We start from the raw sequence: 21,110 nt of genomic DNA on the forward strand, positions 1-21,110 counted from the left end.
AGATGCCTGTGTGGAGAGCAGCAGGGAATGGCCTCAGCTCCCCAGCTTGGCCTGAGAGGTTCTGCTAAGGGCAGGCTGGGCGGGGGTGGGGTGGGGGGGTTTGGGGGGAACCTCTGACTCCTCGCCAATGCCTGGCAAGGTACCACCTCACGCACATGGTGCAACAGGAAAGAAAGTGCACAGTGGGGACCGGCAGGCTGGTTTCTAGCCCCTCTTCTGTTCCTACAGCACTGAGGAACTGGAAAGCACTACCCCTTCTCATCTCTTTCCTACTTCGAAGCCCCTCCCAGGTCTAACACTACAAGATTTTGAAGACGGTCCAGACTTTCAGGGCACCCAGGAGTGTCCACTTCCAGAGGAACATGGCTTCTCAGACTGATCGGAAGGGCATCCTGACGGTGGTTCCCATCCACCCTGCCAGGTCACGGGTACCTGCTCCCGTCCCTCCAGTCCCAGTTCTGTGCCTGCAGTCAGAAAGCCTCAGCTAACGACCCTGTGGTGACCTCACTACAACCCCAGCTTGTCAGAAAGCTGCTGGGCCTTTGTTTGGCTTGCAGGCCCCCTGACTTTGGTGTGGAGATCACAGGTCTCCGCACAATAGCCATTGTCTTCTCCATAATGCCTCTTGCCCCAGCCACGCCCCCCTGCAGCTCCAGCTCCAGCTCCAGCTCCATGGGTCACTGCGGGCGGAGGCATGTGCTCCAGTCCTGTGCAGAGCTGGCCACTTGCCGCTCGCCACTGCCCTCGAACCCTCTGCATTTCACTCGCCAAGTTAGTCTGCAAACAGGACAATATTCTTCTGGGGGCTTCTCTGCCCCTCCAGAATCACCCAAACACTCTCCCCACATGGCTGAGCCCTTCCTTTTTATAGGAACAGGACCCGGAGAAACTCCAGTCCTGGCCCAGGCTTCCTGTTGGACAATGTCAGGCTTCAGACACCTCAAGGAGCTCAGACTATGAGGACACAGGCTGTGTGTGTGCGCGTGTGTGGTGGGGGAGGCGTCACGCAAAGCTTGCATCCCACCCAGCTGGTGGCTCGGAGACCATCCCCGCCCACACTTTAGTCTGCAGATCTCAGGCCTCTCCTATGAAAAGGCAGCCAGCAGTGGAGGGAAGAGAGCTTCGGAATCACCACTCGCGCCCAGCTGGAAAGAGTGCTCTGCTCTCCTCTTCCTACAGCAGGCAGGAGACCAGGCCACACTTCGTCTGGACAGACACCAAAGCCACCTCAAGAAGCCCCCCCTTCGGGAAGCCAGCTTTCCCGGAGAACTGAGCCCCTAGAGAAGCGCTCGCTGCCTCTCTCTGACACGTGCTCGGCACAGAGGCCACTTTCACACATGACGATGTAGGATTCCATTCTGACAAACCCACACCCTTCTGGGGGAGCCTCCTAGTCTGGGTCAGGCCTAGCGCACCACAGCACATAGCAGGTACTCAACTGGCCCAGGCCAACAAGCAGAGTGGCTCTTCCCCAAGACCCCTGAGCTCCTCCTGCCGCGCTGGACGGAGCCCTGGCGTGGGGCACGGACAGGGACAGAGGACGCACACCCTCGGTCTGGCGTAGCAATGAGGCAGCCTTCTCTGGCTATCCTGATGGCGGCACTGACCAGCTGAGTCAGCAGCCACCCGGGGAGAAGAGAGGACCAGAGAAGAATGGGGCAGATTCTGGAGGCCAACCAAGACATTAGAAGAGAAGTGACCAGAGGCACACGCTATTTTCACAAGCTTATTCTGGTAACCAAAAGTACCAGCTCTCGGATCACTCCAAAGCCTTTCTTCTTCTGAAAAAACCTTGCACCAGGGGAGAAGCAGAATGGCCACGCAGCTGAGGCAGTGCAGCCCAGGCCCGGCTTACCTGAGAGCTTGTTTGGAGGAGAGGTGCTGGGCTGGTGGTGGGGGGAGCTGTGGGAGAGCAGGGGGTTCAGGTTGTGCGTCTGTGTGGAGCTGTAGGCATCCATGGCCAGCTTCTGCCTGAACGCCTCCTCCTTCCTGCGGTTTGCGAACCAGTTGTAGACACGAACCTCAGTGACCAGATTGGAGCCCAGGCCGTGGGCTTTTGAGGGGGAGACGCCTCTCTGTAGACATTCTGCCCTATGGACGACGAAGGGGAGATAGTGAGTGAAGGCATGGGGGGAGTTTGGTCCTATCACAGTGGACTTGGCTAGAAGAGGCCAAGGACAGTGGAAGCCTGGGAAAGAGCCTGTCTTGAGAAAAGCCAGCCAGTGGTGACTGAAGAGATGTCTGGTGTAGGGCCTGAACATAGGCACAGAGCAAGCTGCTTCCCGCAAGTGGGGACTTAGGTCTCTGAGGTGGCTGGTGGTCGGAAGGAAGCAAGTGGAGATGGAGGGTGGATACTCGGGGGAGAAAGTTCTGACTGGGCTTTCTGAAACATCCCTATGTTGTTATTCTTCCACCCTAAAAAGACAAAATCCTTTGTGGCTCTGTCTGAATCCCTTCTAGTCATGCTGAAAGGACTTCTCTTCTTTTAGGGTTTGGGATACCCCAAATGAGTGTCAGGGAAGCCTGGCACTTCCTTAGTTGTACCACAGTTGTCCTCTCCATGCTGAGATGACTGGTCTCTAGTGTTATCATTGCCTATCACGCCCCAACCCCAGGTGCGAGAGAGTCTTAGTACTGAGTTCAGCATCACTGGACCGAATATGGCCTGAAGATGCTGTGACTTGTACAGGTCGATCACTTTGCCTCCCAACCCCCCACTGCCGAAGCCAGCCCAGCCAGCAACAGAGAGAAGGCCCATAGGTGTGGACCAGAGCAAAGAGCAGCTGTTTTAGAAAGCTGGTATTGGAGTCAGGAAGGATGGGATGAGAATGAAGCAAGAAGAAATCCCTAAGGATACTAACAGCTTTCTGTAAAATGACATGTAGTTGTTAAGATGCAAAAAAGAACTCTGGTTAGTGTAGGCCGAGAGACCAAGCAGATCCCACCACCGTTTGCTCTGCCACCAAGTTTGCTTTGGGAACAGGGAGTGAGGCAATGCTTGGTCCAGGCCAGAGCCAGCCTGAGCCTGAGGGATGAAACACGATTCTCACTTCATTCACATCGTATTTTAGCCTGGTGTTCTCCAGGGTATCTTCCCTGGGGTAACAACAGTGCAGAGTTATTAATAAGTGTTCCCTAGAAAAAGATTCCATAGTTAACGACCAGTTCAACAGAGCTACAAGATTTTGTCTACTGTAGAGCTCTCAGAGCCTTTAGCATCTTAAATTATGTCATAAGTCTCTATGAAGACAGTGCATATGATGTTCCTTAAACTTATTTCTAATGACTTGAAATCAAGCTTCTGTGAGACGCACTGTGGGAAGCTCTGATTTGGCCCCAGAGGCTGGCTCCTGGGTCCATGTGCGTGCCTGCCGCTCGAGGTGGTGTTACCTGTTGCACTCCTCCACTAAGGCCTCCCTCTCTTCCTTGCTGGGGTTCTTTTGCCGGTCGTAGGCCTGGTACAAGATTTGCTGGGACGCGGGCCCCCATTTGAACCGGTTGCGACGCATCTTCTTGTTGGTAGGCTCAGAGCAGGCATCATCGGACTGCCCAGGCCCCTGGCTCTGTTGACTGAACTCTGGAAAGAGAAACAGCAGCTGATCCTGACTGCTTTTGTCTGTCATATTTCCAGAACTCTGGACTGTCTGGTTGAATTCTGAAAAGAGAAAGGAGTAGATTTGATAGGGTCTGTAGCCTTCACCTGGCAGACACAGACAAACGGACGGACGGGGACGGACGGACGGACAAAAACCTTTATTCTTCTCCCGTAAGCTTCACAATCTGCCATTTTTTGCATGTGGGGGTAGAGAGGGAAGGCCTCAGGACAGGCCCTCACTGCCCACCTCAGTTCATGCTAACAAAGCCACCCTTCTTTTCTTTGAAGGAGCTCAAACGTGGCCAACCATTGTTTTAAAGGCAATTTGCTATTATTTTATTCCACTGGCTCACAGGCCCTCAGACATGAAGCAACCCTCTGAATCCTGAATGCCTGTTTTGCTGTGAAGTGAATGAACTCAACCACTGGGGAAAAATCTGCACTGAGACCAAACATTCAGGAGTGACCACAGGCCTTCTTCCTCTCCTCTCTCCACTTATATACGAGAGCTCTATGTATGTATGCCGTGCTTTTAGGAAAGCCCAAACCAAAAACTTTGACCACTGCTTTGCAAGAGAAATAACTGGAGCTCTAGATTAAAAAGGGAAAAAACTATTTAGATGGACGATAATTTCAAGGCATTCATTCCTCTGTGTGTGTGTGTGTATGTGTGTGCATGTGTGTGCATGTGTGTGTGTGTGTGTGTGTGTGTGTGTGTGAGAGAGAGAGAGAGAGAGAGAGAGAGATGTATTCCATTTCTGAGGGAAACAGCTCAAGACAGAAGGCCTTACAGATCTGTCCACACATTTGAAAGATAGCCAATGCAAAAGACTAAAAAACACTTCCTAGCAATAACATTTAATGAGTTGAAGAAAAATAAACAAACACTGGATGATGCTCCCTGTCTGTCCAGATTCTTGGATCCAGGCAATACGTTTATCCTCAATGCGTTTTGGTGAATGTTTGAAATAAAGATGGCAGCTGGGCACAGTGATGGTCTTTAGCCTACGTGATTTAAATAGGATTTGATATTTACTTATGGAAGAAGAGAACTGTGTTGTTCTTTTCCTCACATTTGCAGGAAGCAGGGTTCATTGGGGGCAATTAATTCCATTTTACAGATGACTAAGCATAGAGGCCAAGCATTCTGTGGGGCAAGGACACATAACCTTGATGTTTTTATTTTTGGTTCCTGGACTCACTTCTGTGGGTCTCAGAAACAACTGGATCCAAAAATCCTCAAGGTTCAAAGTCAGGCCACTACTAATTGCCTGAATCCGCTACCATACCCCTTACTGTGGACCTCTCCTTTGTCTACCACCCACAAGGGGGCACGCACTGCTGACCTCAGGATCCATTTCCTGCCCATCAGGAGAGGCAGTGGTTCCTACCCAGCCTGGACCTACACGGTGGTGCTAAATTTTGTTGAGCCAGTTGCTGGTTGGCCAAGCTAGAGGCTGATTTGGTCTCCCTGGTGGATGGGCTAAAATTATCAGTGGGGCTTTGGTTTGGGACCTACCAACTTTGGGTGATTCTTAGGGCTATGTGTTCAGTGGTTGCCCATAATTTTCCTCTATATAGCTGTGGGCATGTCTGACATATTTATTGGCAGGAAGCCACCAACTCAGTGGGGTGTGTAGGGCCCCAACTAAAACAGGTCATTTCCCTGTCTCTTTGTCTGATTATACTTTGCAAGATACTTTCATACTTTCCATATTATTTGTTCTTCAGAATCACAATCTAAATGCAGTTATTTTGGGAGGAGGGGAGGAAAAAGTTCCCTGCTCAGAGGTGAGGAAAGGGAGGAGGGTCTGTCTCATTGTCTCCTCTTTGCCCCATGGGATCACTGTAAGTACTAGCCAAAGCCAAGGTGGGTAACCCCAACCAGGATCAATTTGAAGTTCTATATTTGACATGAACAGATGTGGTAGCAATGAACATTTACTGAGCTATTTCTATGGTGAGGTATCTTTGAAAGGCCTCTGCCTATATCCCTTCATTAATTCTCACAACCTCTCCATGAGAGAAGTATGGTTGTCTTTCCATTACAAATGAAGAAACCGAGGTTCAGACTTGCTTGGTGACTTGCTCAGAATCATATGGCCTTGGGAGGAGTCGGGATGTGAACCCATACTAGAGATGCTAAGCTTCTTCACCAGCACCCTATGTAGCTCCTTTTACTTAAGCTGAAACCCAAACAATATAGCCACACATCTGACTTAGGTTGAGATAACAAAACTGATGCCTAAAGCCTGACACTGTGGTGGGGGCTGCCTCTGTCTGCCAGCTTTGCTCTGAGGGGGCAGCTATCTGTTCAGTGTGCATGAAGAACCCAGTCTGACTCACCTCAAGCACTCAGAAATAGACAGATTCGAACCACCTTATGTCTCGGCCTGAGCCTCTCTCATATTTTGAAGAATTAGACTCCCCATGTCCTCTAGCCATTACCAGCTCCCCTGTACTTTCTTTTAGATGAAGGGGACGAGGTGGTTTAGAAGATGTTTGTCACCAATAAAAACTAACTTGGAGAAGCCCCATTAGTGTCTTGGGAATAAACGTGTACAAGGAGCGTTTATGTGTATAGATGGGCCTATGACTATAACCACTTATTATGTTTCAAGAAAAAGTTATTATCGTGTGTCTTCCTTTTTATTTTGCCCCATTTCTCTCTCACCCACCCCATTCACTTGTGTCCCTCCTTTATTCAACTCCCTTCCTAATTTTGACCCCATGTTTGTCTCTTCTATTCATCCTTCCACAATCGGTTCAAATGTCACCTCCTCTAGGAAGTTCTCCCTGATGTCTCCTCCCAATTTATCAATTCCTCTGCTGTCCCTCTGTATAACTTTACAATAGCCTCCAGAAAGCATTTGTCATTAGTTACTCAAACATGTCATCTTGCTCAATGGATTGAAAGTCCCTGCAGAAAATGGCCTGCATATCCCACAGTCCAACACAGTGATTGGCACATATATTTACAGAATGAAGGAATGTTTCTTGAATTTTATGCTCAACTTTCTCATGTCACTTTAAAATAATAATTACCACAAAAATAATGGTTTTTAAAAGTCCTGGTAGAGACTGTCATAAATTTTTGTTCTCAGGCATCCTGAGATACTTTCTGGGACTTCTGCCTTTTTAGAAGCTTCCGGTTGGCCTTTCCTATCTCCTTCTTCATTCTCAGGGGACTCCCACTGAATGAAAGTGGTAGCTCAAACTGAAAATGTCACATGAAATTTGCTTTGGAGTAAGGGCAAGTGCCAAGTACCCTTTGGCCTTTGGAGACTGACCCTGATAATTTTCTTGGACTTTACAGGAATTACAGGGAGTTGCTTCATATCAGAAACACAAATTCTTAAGGACCTAGTCAGCAGGGATGGTAGATCCACTCAAGAGTTGAAAAGGGACCTCTTCCCTTAAACAGCAAAGAGTTCTCACTTTGCTTCATCTGATCTAGCCAGTTAATGCATTCAACAAGCAGCAACCATCCACCCTGTGAGATAAATGCCTAAGACCTTTCCTTCCATCATGAAGACCTCTCCAGCCCATGGACACTGAGACAATAAATTCTGAAACAATCACTTTGGAACAGTCAGCGTGTGGCAGAAAACAAGTGATTTTGAAAAGTGGCCTCCCAATGAAAGGGAAAAAACCCAACCTACCATCTGGGTAAGGACAGAGAAGCCCACTGCCCAGAGGCTAGTGTATGGAGAGGGTGAAAACAAAGGGAAATTTTTCCCAGGAAAAAGGCCAGTTTGAAATAAAGTACAACATAAAAGTATACTTTCCTAAAATAAAAACAGTATGTCATTCATACTCTGGTCAATCAAATGCGTTCAAACTTCCCAAGGCTTCAGAACAAAAATTACTCAGTATTATTGAAGGGAGATATCTTGGGACAGAGGGCGATTTGGGCACAGGAGTGGGAATGACGAGGTCTGTTCAGAGTTCCCAGGACAGACACCTGTACTGTGTCTTGCCTTAGCCAGAAGCAGCTCCTTTATCAGGCAGGGTCACCAGCTGATGGCCACAAATTCTATCAATTTTGGTGAATGTAAGTCAGCACCTTCCATTGCTTCAGAACTCAATTCTACCTCCCACTCTCTCCCAAATAAGAGAGTTCATTTCTAAATATAAATCTCTATACACAAACACCTCTTTAAAAAAATACTCTTTCCAAAAAGGAGGAAAAGAACAGCATTAGTGATCAATATTATTGATCTACAGAATATCTCCCTTGGAAACTCTGATCTGTGGTCCTGCAGCAAGGTGGGGTGAGTTGGCCTACTTAGGGAAGATATCCCACTGTTATTACCTATTTGGATTTCAAGGGAAGGATGCCGGAAATGGGGACCAAGGAATTCAAGGTACACTGTACACAGAGGGCTTGCCAAAGCGACTGGCTGGGCAGAGGGTCTGTGAGAGAAGAAAATGGTACCAGCCAATTCACTATACAGCAACTGGGAAGACCAAATCCATCTGCCAGCTTCCTTAAATTTGCTGAGTGGTGCGTGGGCCTTGTTGATGAAAAGGAAACTGAGGCATCTCACAGGGCTCACAGGCAGGGCAACATCACTGACTCCAGGTGGAGGCAGAGGTGGCATCAAACACTTACGTCGGAGGATCTCTCGCTGCTTTCGGACGTACCAGGTGTACAGGGCAGCGCGCTTCTGGGTCTTCATAGGGGTGCCCTTGTTGAGGTGCTGGGAGAGGTGGGACTGGTTCAGACCGGTGACGTCGACCACCTCCCGCTGGGGGATGTTGTGTTGCTGCATGTAGCCCTTGATCATTTTGGCAGCCCTCCAAGGGTCCTCGCTGGAAGGGGAAGCAGATGGTTAAGGTGCTGGGGGGAGACGTGGGGCAGAGAAAGGGGCTATCCTTTCTGGGGCCTTACCTAAACTCTGCAAAACTTGATTTTCACCTACTTCTCTGCCTGTGTTGTATTTTTGACAGAGACGCAGGGCCAAAGTAGAAGCTAAATAAGAGTCTCAGGTGAAAACTCCTAGGCAGCACACTTCACCCCTGCTGCTGCTATCAGGAGGGTAAAGATAAAGATGCCTCTCCATGTTCAGGAGGAAGAAGACACTACCAACACTCTTACTAGGCAGAAACGAAAGTGCTTGTTTTATTTTGCTTCATTTCCCTGGAATGTGAAAGACTTAAAAGACCAAAGGACCACTGGGAAGAGGAGAGCTCTGAACTGGCTGGTCCCAATGTGATGGGGGGGAGCTTTGGATTCTAAATTTCCTAAATCCCTTCCTCATTGTTTTCTTTCTCAATGGGCATCTTTCATCTTATGAAACAGGAGTAAAATATAAGTGCCCACTTCCTGAGAAGCAAGCTGGATTTCTTAGCCAAGTATTAAATGCATTCCAGAGTTCTAGAAGAAATTTTTAAGAAATACAAAATTATTCCTCCCTGAGACTGAAGAATCTCTCCACTGAGGTGAAGCAAGTAAAGCTAAAGAAAAAAAATCTTCCATAGCTCCTCCTCCCAATTAATACCTGATAGGACCAGTAACTTCAATTTCTGAGTAATATATTAACAATCCCAAATGTCTTGTTTTCTAGTATTTGTATTTCTCCTCTGCTAGGATAAGAGTATCTGGAAGGAAATGTTTCTCATAAATTTCAAGTTTGGGATAAAAATATGGCCATACTTTTCTTTCTTTTTGTAAACACAGGGCTGCATAAATTTTGTAGTGAAATGTATTCGTGCCTTTTAGTTTTATTTATTTAAAATGTTTTCAACCTTGTCAGTATCTTTTGTTGCTTATAAAACAGGTGAGTTAAAAGTGGGAGATATCATTTAAAACAAGAAATTAAGAAAATAATGCACAGAGCAGAACAAAGTATTAAAGAAGCAATACATCTTCACATGCTATTTGTTTAACACAACTACATATTTAGTTTAATAAAACAGCATTCATGTACTGTATGTTGGTGTACATATGAATTCTGATTAAACATGAAAAACATGAAAGGAAAAATTAGTTTCAGATGGAAAAATTAAGTTGTCAAGCAATGACCAAAACAGGTACAATGTTACAAGTGAAATAACCAATTTATTTCTAAGTGGTGCCCATAGTAAGCGAAATAAAATTAATTTTGTTTAATGTATTAAAGCATTCAGCAACTAACTGGAGATAGGTTGCATTTCCATACTGACATTTTAGCCTTTGATATTAAATTTATAAGGACACGAGTTTTGATAGAGATGTTGTTTTGATTAATACAAGCTTTTCAGATGAACTGTATCTAAGTTAACGAATTTCTCAATTACTTATAAAGATGATTCTACAGATTTTTGCTATTTGTAAGAAGAACAAAAAATGAGAAAATGTGTTATTATTTCAAACATGGAGATTTCAGTCAAAGGAAAAAATAAGGAGATTGTTTTGGACATCCTCGTGTAAAACACCAGAGGATTTCTGGAGCATATTTCCACAGATGTCTTCCACAGATATTTTCCACAGGGTGGGAAAACACTTTGAACAGATACGAACGATAGTTTCGAACCTCAGAAAAAATATTTGGGTTTTTTAAGTTAATGCTGTTTAACAGATTCTTTGGCTAATTTTGTCTTGTTCAAATGGTTTGTTTTGTTTTGTTTTGTTTTTACCTGTGTCCACTTGTGTATCCGAGAAATATCGCGAAATAGTATAAGGGTGAATGATTCCATGGAAAAAATGAATTAACACAACAATTGGGAAAGTTAAAACAAACAAACCGACCAGGAAAACCCTATAAACTCTAGCACAACTTCCAGCCCGCAGGAGAGGGGTAAGATGGCGTAGTTAAACCTTTACAGCTCTCAGACCCCAGAATCCACAGGATTCACCGGGAAAAGCTCGAGGACTGGTTGCGTTGATTTAATGCGAAAACACAGCTGCTCTCCAGGGGTTCCCAGCCGGGTAAACCCACGGTGCGGCTTGCTGCAGCGTGCACAGGTGTCAAAGCCCGCGCGCGCCCGCACCGTCGGCCCACACGCTCCTTTCAAACAATGACTTCTCCTCCGCGAGCAGAAAAGACCTGAACCCTAGCACAGTTCGCCGCGCGATCAATTTAAATCCCGCTCCTAGGGGAGCGGCCAGCTTTTCCAGCCCCGGTACAGGCCGACGAGTAAAGCGGGCTCCGGCCCCAGCCCGGACCCGGGAGGCGCAGCGCCCGACCTTCCTTCGGGCCTTTTCTCAGCGAGGAGCTAGGAAGAGCGCCCAGGCACTCCGAAAAAGAACCTTTCCTGTTCTTTTTCTTTCCGCCTTAGGGGTCGGGGGTGAGCAAAAAGGGGAGGGAGTGTGTCTGGGGCTCAGAAACCGACTGTGCCGTGACCTGGGAACCGCTGGTAATTTCTTGAAAAATTACTTTAATAAAGTCTGAGCGCTCTCGAAAGTGGGAGGAAAGAAAGCAGCACCAGCTTGGAAAAGCGAGACCAACCTCGTGATGTCTTGGGTCCTCACCCCAGTGAGGGTGTCAGGGCCCCCAGCCTCCCTCCCCGCCCCGCTGGGGTCGGGGGTGCGGAAGGGAGAGAGCGGAGGGCCTGGGCGCCGACCAGGACTGGGCTCCCCGCGGGCCGGGCCTCAGCGGGAGGCTCGGAGCTCCCGCAGCCCGGCTCACGCACCTGGGCTCGGGCCGCCGAGGGTGCTTGGCCGGGGAGCGCCCCTCAGTGCCCCGAGTGTGTTCTGGGACCTGCAAGCAGCCCCGCGCCCGTTTTGATTTCCTTCCCCTCTAAGCCGCGTTTACAACTTCACCAATGAATAACCCGCCTCTCTTTTCAACCTAATCGCGGCTCTTTGTGTATCTTTCTGTTGATGATTTATAGAAATAAATTAATAACACCCTAACTCCACGTGCTGCAGTTTCTGTTACAGCTCGGTTGCGTCCAGCCGAGCGCGGGGCTAATTGCGGAGGGGGCCTGACGACTCCCCGGCCCCCCACGCCGCGGTCGCGAGGGCCTAGGCCCAGCGGGGCCGGGAGGCAGGCGGCGGGAGCTCGGCCGGCGCGCCCGGCCCTCGTGAACTTCCAGGCTGCCCCAGCTCCCTTGCCGCTCCCCTTCCAACCGCTCTCACCTGTCTCGCGCCCTAACCCCGGCTAGGGACAAACCTCTGCCACCCCGGGAAACGGCGGGGAAGAACCTCAAACCCAAGATTCGTGGTAAAATACATTTGGGGGCAAAAATCTACAAGTGTCCCCTTAATTGTCCTTGGTAGAGGGTTAGCCTCCGGGTCCCCCAGACAGCTCATTCAAATGCAAGGTCAAATCCCGTCCCAAACTGCCACCGCGAGCTCGCGCCGAGGCTGCCCGAGGCCCAGGAGCGACTCGGGTCCGGCTCCCGCCTCGAAGCCGCGGCGCTGAAGTGCCGGGGGCCACGCACGGGGCTCGGTCCTGAAGCTGAATGGCCGCGAGCGACGTGCGGCCTGAGGGACCCGCTCTGGCCCCGGGATAATTAGTAACTAGCTGTCAAAGCCCTGGGCCTGTCGGGGAGGCCCAGCAAAGGATCGCGGACCGGGAGACTGACCGCCGGCCCGCCCGTCCGAATTCCCGGCGGCCCTCCCGGGGGTCGCCGACATTTGGGAACACCCTCCTAGCTCCGACTGCGACCCCAACCGCGGCCAGCTGGGGGTCTTGGCCGCATGGGTCTCTCGCTGGCTTAATTACATGGTTTCTTTTGCGCGGCGCGGGTCCCTGACCCTACAGCGTGCACACTTTCCCCTTCTAAACCTGATCCGCTTCGACGATTCTGGAAAACCCTGGGGTCTGGCAAGGGAGCCACAGATGGGAGCGCCCCCCGGGGAACTCGCCCCCCACCCCCACCCCCAGCTCTCTGCCCCTGTTGCGGCCTGTCCTTCAGCAAAAAAAAAAAAAAAAAGGCAGGACGCTGTGTCCGAGGTCGGCCTACGCTTCCCCGGGAGGGAGAGGCGGTGCCGGCGAGCAGCACTAGCGTGGCCTGGGCTGGTGCGGGCCGCAGCCTCCGCCGCCCGGCACCCGCGGCTGTCTGACCGCACCACTCCCACATTCAGTCGCGCCGGAAAACCTCTAGGAAAAGGGCTCCGAAGCTCGGGTTCTTCCAGGCCGGGCCCCAGCTAGGGTGGGAGGGCCCCTAGGTCCCGGGGCGCTGGGCTGGGCTGGGGGTGATGGAGTCCAGGGCTGCGGACCCGGCGGGTGGAGGGATTGGGAGGGTCCAGGTGTCGGGAGACAGCGCCGCGCGCCCCCGGGGCACTCCCCTGGTGGGCAAGGTTTGGCCAGAGGGATCCCACGCAGTGAAACTCAGGCACCAGGCCCGCGGCTCACCGCACTCGGGTGCTTACTCCCCACCGCAGCCCGCGCCTACCTGAGCATCCGCTCCACCTCCGCTCGCTGCTCCGCCGCCTCCTCAGTGTTGAGCGCCTGTAGCTCCTTGAGGATGGGAGGGGTGTCATAGTCATCGCCGTCCTCAGAGCCCTCGTCCCCCGACAAGCGGCCCTTGGCGTGGCCGTTCGTGAGGGTATGGAAGACCGGCTTGGTGTCCGGCTCGGCCCCGTTCCCTGGGGATAGGGGCAGTGTCTCCAGCTTCACCCCGAAACTCGGGGATGGCAGCAACTCCTCCAAGGCCTGGACCAGCACCTCCTTGGTGACCCCGGAGTTCAGCAGGGCGCTCAGGAGTTCTTGCTGGAGCGACGTAAGCTTGGACACCATTTTCCAAGGACAGAAAAAGAAGGGGATGAGGGTGGGTGGGTGCGCGAGAGGAGGGTGGAAGGGTGGAAGGGAGTCTCACACGTGAACCCCCAAGTCCAGAAGCCCCCCCACCCTTCAGCCTCCAGACACCTGTTACTCCCCGGGGTCCCGGAGTCTCCTCCGAGAGGAGTCAGAAAACTTCTAACTTGCCATGATCGCCACCATTAGGCCATATAAGATATGCAAATTAGTGGGGAGGGCCGGGCTTTCGCAAGATGCAAATAGTGGGGGGGGGGGGGGGGGAGGGGGGGACCGAGAGAGCGAGAGCCAGAGGGGCAGACCCAGAGCTGGAGACCCGGCGGGAACAGGGCTTGCCAGGTCCATCTACCCGTGCTGGGGGTCTGAAGACCTTTTACAGGTTCTGTTTATCGGGTAAACTTTAGCTGACCTTTGGACTTGTTAAGCAAGTAGCTTGTAGCCTAGAATGGAAGGCTCAGGAGCTTTTCCACCAGCTGCAGTCCGGCTTTAGTCTGGAAAGAAGAAACTGCGCCTCGGGGGCTCAGGTGAGAGCTGGTGGAAGTTAAGGTATCTTGGACCAGGAGGACGCGAAGCTAGATCCTCTCCGAAGCGTCCCAGCTCACGCAGGTGGTGGATCCAGAGAGCCTGCCGAGCGGAGGACTGCTTGGGGATGGACGCAGAGATCTGGGTGAGGGGGTTGGTGGGGGAGGAGGAGGTATTAGGCGGCCTGTTTGCAGGTTGGGGTGTGTTAGGCCGAGTGTCTTCAGGATGGCTGCGACTCCACTAACTTCTACCTGGGTTACCCACGGGCAGACCATGGGCCCTCACCAGCCAGGTTTGGTGGTTGGGGTTTGCAGAACTGCTGTTCCTGTAGGAGAGCAGGAAGGAAACCCGGAGACCTTTTCGAAGGAGGCACCGACCGATTAATTTAGGGTCAGAGGGAGTAGCCAAATTTGAGTTCCACCTTCAGTGGGGGCACCAGCACCCAGCCTGGTCAAACCTTTGGGGAGCTGGGCTCCTGGCAGTATTCTCCTGCTTAAACCCAGAATATCAAAGTGGCTGGGCTTTGGGGGCAAAGACCGAATGGCAGGGATTCCTTCCTAGCTCGGAAAACCAAGCTTTGGCCTGCAGCTGCATGGACAGTTCAAGTATCATGCTGGGACCAATGATTCTGGAGTATTCTCAGCTCCAGGACTCAGCGGTTCCCAGTCTAGGGACTGCACTCAGGGGAGTGAGGGCTCCTTGTCAGTGGCTATCTGGAACTCTAAGTTGAAAAGTCAGCCACATGGTCGCTGAAGGAAAGATATTTTTTTCCACTCCCACCTTAGCCAGCAAGAAACCTGGGGAACCTTTCAGCACAGCTGGAGTATCAACCTCTTCCCAGGGTGTCCTGGGGAAGGAAGGAAGGAGGCATGGGTGCACTACAGGCTGTATCTAACCTGCAGAAGAGCAGGGCAAGGGGCATTTTAGGATTGACAACTCACAGACCCTTAGGACAGAGGATACTGCCAGCCCCTCTGTAAGCTTCAGTTTCCTCATCTGTGACATACCAAGACCTACAGTGCAGGGGAGTGTGTGTGTTGGGGGTGGGGGAGTATACATTCTGAATAATACCACCCTGGTGGAATCTCTTGGATGAATAATAGTGTGCTCACTTTTCAGCCTGGGAAGGCAGGGAGACAGTTCCTAATAGTCAAATCTAGCCCCTCTGGGGGCTTAGGGTTCTCAGACTCAGCTAGATTTCCCCACTGAGATTGAAGGGACCGGGAGATAAGGACCAAAAATTTAGAATCAGCAGAAAATTGTCAAAGGAGCTTTTGAACAAATTCTATTAAAAGACCATTAGGAGGAAGCTGGGGCTAGTGACGTAGTCTCGACAGGTTATAGACAGGTAAGGTCCGGAAAGAGCAATTTCAGAGAGAGGAATTTCAGCTGGGGGTGGGGGGAAGAGTCAGCAGCTCTTATCAGCTCGGTTCAGGATCACATCTAGACATATGAGGGTGAAATTCCAGATGTGGCTGAGCCCAGGTTGGAAAGGCTGTCTCTTTGGAGTATAGAGGCTGCTACAGATACCTGGGTCCCCTGTTCTGGGAACCAGAAAGAAGGGTTGCGGAGTTGTGTGCCGGTTGCTCTAGGGAAGGGTTATACCTGTATTTCTCAGCCTCTCTTTCCCTGAGCAAGGGGTGATACCTTCATGGAAACAAGGGCCTTCATTTTACTTTATTGTTTGTTGTGACATATGGCAGGTCCTGTGCCTCATAATTCAACCAATAGAAGAACATTCTCTGCCTACCCAGCTCCCCTCAACCAGGATAATGAAGTGCTCAGAGTAAATGTCCCTGGAGAACAGTTTCTTTCTCTCTGTCTCTCACTTGCTATCAGTATAGAAGCAGTCAAGTGTAATGAAGATCAGTTTCTGTGTTTAGCTGGGAAAACCCATTAAAAAACCAGCAATCACTTCCCTTTTAACAACAAAGCTTTGATTTGTAGTTCCAATGACTGTGTGCCCAATGTGACTCTCATACGTTTTTATCTTTCAAAATTCAGTGTCAGCAAACTTATTCTTCCCCCAAACCAGCTGCCCCTAATTTTCTATAGGGTAGAGAGAAACTTTCTATGAATGTTCAGACTTGACTGCCAGGTAATCTGGACATTTATATCTAGTGACTTCTTGTGATCCTGCCTGGATCCACCCTGTCTATGCCACCTGGTAATACAGGTGCCATTAAGTACTTGCGACTAGAGATCTGTGAACAGATTCAATTCCTATCTCTTCATATGGAAATTAAAAAGGGAAAGTGATAGTCCTTCAGGACTTAAGTCCTAACTAAATCAGTTATCTCATAAGACCCTTGGTTCAACTTTCCCCAAACAGAGAAAGCAAGATTACAGTTGGCATATGCCTTGTTCATGCTTTGCACATAATAAAGTGGCGATGGACTGATACAGTATTTTAGGGAGATGGCTTACAGTCACTGGAGTAAATTAAAAGATGAAATTGGGGCTCAGGACTTTTGAGCAGGGCTTCAGGATGAAAGCAGGAAGGCCTGCAGCTCTCACTGCTTTTGGAGACGGGGCCCTGAAGAGCAGCTCAGATACACAGCAGAGAACAGACGGCAGACACCAGAGACTGGACTTAAGTCTGAGAATTGTTTAACCAGCTGTGCAGCTCTACTGTGTGATATAATCATTCTGATTCTCAGTTTCCTTATGTGAAAACTAAGGAATAACAATAATAAATAATAATAATAAAAGAAAAAATAATTTTCTATTGTGTTTTTGTGAAGATGAATTGAGTCTGTAACTGCAGGTTCCTGGATTGTGATAGGTTTTCAGGTTTAGAAAGAAGTAGCACATCCAGACATGAAAATGAGTGAGACAGCTGATCTCTCTGGTTCTTGTACTCCCAGATTTTTTTTTTTTTGAAGAGTTACTGAATTTGAAGAGACCACAGTAGATTCTCTACTTAAGGTAAATTTACAGGTCAAATGCCAAGATTTTCTATGGGAAATGCAGTCCTCAATGTATGACACTTTAAAATCCAATTCTTTACTCTGCAAAGTAGAGTAAAGAAACATCATGGAAATTCCACAGAATGGCAAAAAAGGGTTTTCTGTGGATTGACCTCTCCTGTGATTCTGCAGAGTAAGTGATACTTTTTCCTGCTTTGTTACAATCAATCTTCTCACTACTTCCCATGGCTACAGCAGGGAGAGGCTGGTATTCCCTGTCCTCTGCTGTCTCACTCCTCAAGGCTTTCCCATTGATTTGGGAGAGTCTCCAGAAGGCTTCAAAATGAAGTCACCTCTAAGGTAAAATATAAGTACTTCCCCATCTCGTCTAAGGAGGTTGGGGACCTGACAGAGAGCCGCATCACAGCCTAGGGAATATTCTAGACTATGGGGGTAGGAGACTGAAGTTCTAGTTTATGTGTTAGATCAGTTTCTGGATGGTTCTTTACGTCCTCAACTGCTTTGAAAAGCACCATTTCTGGGTCTCCGACTTCTCTTTTGAAAAATGGCTAGTTGGCTTGGGCAACGATTTCAGTTTTTAACTTTTCTGTGATTTGAAATTTCCAAGTGGTCCTGAGTGCCTAGAAAGTCCATTTCCAGGCCTTTGAGCGGATGGTGTGAGAGTGCACACCCACCCTCTGTGTGGTGCAGGCCATGGAACTTCTGACTATCCCACAGAAACAAATACCAGACCCTAAGTTCCAGAAGGACAGGGGCTGCCTTATGCTTTACTCCTGGGCTCTGCCTGGTCCCAGGTGCTCAATAAAATATTTGTAGAAGAAGCAAACCAGTAATCTCTTAAGTGATGACATTAAGGGAGGGTTTTGTTTCCTTATTTGTCCTTATTCTTGATCTTCCAAGTTGTTGGCAATGAAATTGTAGCAGTTAAAGCACAGCAGTGAAGCTTGTGGCAGTTGCTTAAGCAAGAGTTCGATATCGGGCCAGGGAGCTGACCCACATGGCGTGGCCTGCTGCCCTCCTGACTCGCCTGCTGCTCCCCTCAGCAGTGTATTTCATTTACTCTGCCTCTGGCGAATCCTCTCACCACCCCCACACCTCTGGCCTATACTCCAGCTCTGTATACATAAATAAATCTTTTTAAAAAATTAAAAAAAAAATGGCCCTCCCTGGTGGCTCAGCAGGTTAAAGCACTGCACTGAGAATCTAAAGCCGCTTCTGCATGAGTTCGATTCCCGCCTGCCCCAGAGGTGACCACATGGTGGGGCAGACCTCTCCTGACCCGCCCGCTGCTCTCCTCAGCAGTGTACTTCATAGATCTGCCTGTTGTGTTCCCCATTCTGTCTCTGGTGAAGCCTCTTGCTGCCCCTGAGCCTCTGGCCTGTACCCCAGTTCTGTATGCACAAATAAATAAATCTTTAAAAAAAATTAAAAAAAATATGTTTTGCAACAGGAAGGGTCACATATTGTTTATATGAAGGTACAAAGCTGGAAAACTGAATCCGTGGTGATAGGTTAAAAGTGAGGCTATTTTGGGGGGATACAGCACAGGGACGGGTAGTGAAGGAGCTTTCTAGGGTACTAGCGAGGTGGTCTCCATCAGAGTGGTGGACACATTGCCAGGCAGCACACTTTGGATCTGTGCAGGATGCTATAAGCTTTCAGTTAGTTAAATGTAAATTAAAGAAACAATTCCAAAGTATCAAATGTAAACAGTGTATGTCACTTCTTTAACTCCCACCACTGTGCACAGCCTAAGTATGACCCTCCGAATTCTTTTCTACTCACCTGGTAGAGTATATCACCATTAAAATCTACAGACTGCGGTTTTCCATGGGTTGACACGCTTTTTCTAGAAAGAGTCAGATAATGAATTTATTAGATATTGTAGGTCACATAATCTCTGTCACAACTATTCAACTCTACCTTTATGGACAATACATAAATGAATTATGTGCACCTGTGTTGTAAATCAATGGGCTGGCAGGATTCATCCCATCGACCAGTTTTGTCAATTCTTGAATAAAGGTAGAAATCTGTAGGTAGGGAAGAGATATTAGAAGCATCTCATGTCACTTCCTCATCTTTGGGATGAAGCAGCAGAATCAGAGAGGAGAAATGACTGTCCCCAAAGATCTAACACCACATACTAGGACATGCTGGTTCTGGAGTCAAACAGACCAGCTGCTTTCTGGACACATGTGGATGTGACTTTGGGCAAATTACTTAATTTTTTTGAGTCTCTGAATTATCACCATATGCAAGTGGTGGTGACGGAATGTACAGCTCATAGGGTTATTAGATTAATTAAATTAGGTAACACAGAAACACGTGTATGGGGACGGCCCAAGCAGGGCTTGGTTTCAAGTCAAGTGCTTTCTCAGTCATACCATGTGGCTCAAGGGCTCTCTCCGCCCTCCCTCTCTCCTGGATGCTGCTTCCTGTAGCAGTTCCCTGACAGACACAACCAAGGCACCCCCCCCCACACACACACACACCCTTTGAGTGAAGTCCTTTAGAGAGAGCAGGAAGGAAATAACAAATGACTAAAGGAAGTTCTCAAATCTCACCAACCCCAACCCTGTGAGTTTCCCTTCCAGAAGTCCCTTCCAGTTCTGTGCTTTTAGTTTGCAAACATGTTGTTATCAGATGATCTTTGTCAGGGAAACACCCGAGGGTAGAAGAGATTCCTCTCATTTCGATTCAACAACCCATATCCTTCTGCTGGGTCATTTTAAGAAAGAGGGTGTTCTCAGTAGCTTGTAAAAGATTAAATTAAAAACAAGTGGCCTAGTGTGATATTAAACTAATAAATACTACACCTAGCACAGAGAGCCTTCACCTCGGGGTATAATCTATTTCTCTTGCTTCTACTACAGCCCCCACAAAAAGTCAGATTGGCCATGGGCCCAGCACACCACAGGTGCTTCATAAATGTTTGCTGAATATATGGTATAGGCCAGGCTCTGGTATTGAGAAAACAACACAGTAATCTTTAGGAAAATTGTTGGAACCTGTTTTTTGACTAATATTCAAACATGAGATGTCCTTGTTATATTCTCCCCTTGAATTCTCTAAGACTTGTGAGGCAGGCAACATCCCCCACCTTAATGATGAGGAAATGCAGGCTCCAAGAAGGTAAGATTTGTCCAAAGACCCACAAACAGTCAAGGAGGGGAACTTTGGCCTCAAACTGTGACCTCCTAATCCCATTCCCCTAACCATCCAGTGGGGGAAGCAGATGGACACACCCTGAATAGTTTCAGCAGAGAGAGAAATCTTGGAGGGGGGAGAGGGAGAGATCAAAGTCTTTCCATCTTAAGAGCTATGTGGCATATAAAAACTATTATATTTGTTCAGTGTTTTATGGTGTGCAAAGAACTTCCTCCGTCATTTGTTCCTCAAAATCACCCAACAAAGAAGGCAAGGCCGGCGTTACTATTCACATCTCATAGATGAGGAAACTGAGGCCCAGACATGAAAAACAACCCTTGGTACCCAAGCCATCATCTATCGAGCCTTCTGAAGCCAACTTCAGTGTTGCAAGATTTACACAAGGTGCAGCTCAGGGATAGGTCCAGTCCAGACACCTGTGCGCTCAGACACCCCACGTCTCCTGTGCTGAAGGAGAGCTCAAGGGAGGCACAGGGGCCAGCCTGTGAGTTGCAGTCACCACCCACTGGGTGTCCCGCGGTGCTTCCTCCTCCCCGGTCTTCACTCCTCCCATCCTAGCTCCACAGAGAACAGGACCACAGCGGACAGCAGAGCCCTGCCTCCACTCTGCCCAGCTACGTGTGGCCAGGAGTGTGTCCACAGTATCTCCTTGGGCCTGAGCGTGATCATCCGCCTCACAGAGACCTAGATGCAGGCTTGGCCCAGGCCTGGGAGTAAAGAGCAGTGTAAGTCTTCCGAGTCACCGCGATCTTACCTGAGCTGTGTGCTGGCACTGCGGCGGGTGTCACGCACTGCTGGAATGCACAAGATTTAATTCCTGCTCTATAGGACCTGGTCTTTAGTGAGACAGACAGACATGAACACACTGACTTCCACTGCGAGACAGAATGGAATGGGCTCTCTAATAAGCTCTGGGCTGGTGGCTGTACACAGAGCACCTCATTCTTGGGGCCTCATTATAGCCCCAAGAGATAGTAGTGTTAGCCCTCTTCTAGCTTTGTCAACTGACGCAAGGAGCTTGAATTGCAGGAAGCATATTGTAGTCGGCACTGAGTTAGGATTGAATGCAGTGCTGTGTGGCTGCAGAGATTTTCTGCACCAGCCAAGAGGAGCTCAAGAGGGGAATCAGCATGGGGCTTGGAGCCAGCTGACCAGGGTTGGTGAACCTCTCTCTGCTGTCTCCTGGGTGTTACCTGAGGCTAG

The 21,110-nt window shown here is 49.2% G+C and overlaps 1 protein-coding gene across 3 annotated transcripts in view; it reads right to left on the reverse strand.

Annotated features, from left to right (window-relative positions):
• HNF1B (HNF1 homeobox B) overlaps positions 1-13,467 on the reverse strand; it is a 51,164-nt gene extending 37,697 nt beyond the window's left edge. For 2 of the 3 annotated variants that reach the window (XM_004684469.2, XM_004684468.2), the window contains exons 1-4: positions 12,923-13,467; positions 8,211-8,410; positions 3,391-3,577; positions 1,856-2,091 (exon numbers count right to left, since the gene is read on the reverse strand). In XM_004684469.2, coding sequence (XP_004684526.1) covers positions 1,856-2,091; positions 3,391-3,577; positions 8,211-8,410; positions 12,923-13,266 — 967 coding nt within the window. In that variant the 5' untranslated portion in view covers positions 13,267-13,467. Of the gene's footprint in view, positions 1-1,855; positions 2,092-3,390; positions 3,656-8,210; positions 8,411-12,922 lie in introns of all 3 variants that reach the window. The other variant, XM_004684467.2, reaches the window with a different exon arrangement.
• Positions 13,468-21,110: the final 7,643 nt, after the last annotated feature.

This window comes from Condylura cristata, unplaced genomic scaffold (genome assembly GCF_000260355.1).
Source record: "Condylura cristata isolate star-nosed mole 26May11 unplaced genomic scaffold, ConCri1.0 scaffold00017, whole genome shotgun sequence".
Lineage (NCBI taxonomy): Eukaryota > Metazoa > Chordata > Mammalia > Eulipotyphla > Talpidae > Condylura > Condylura cristata.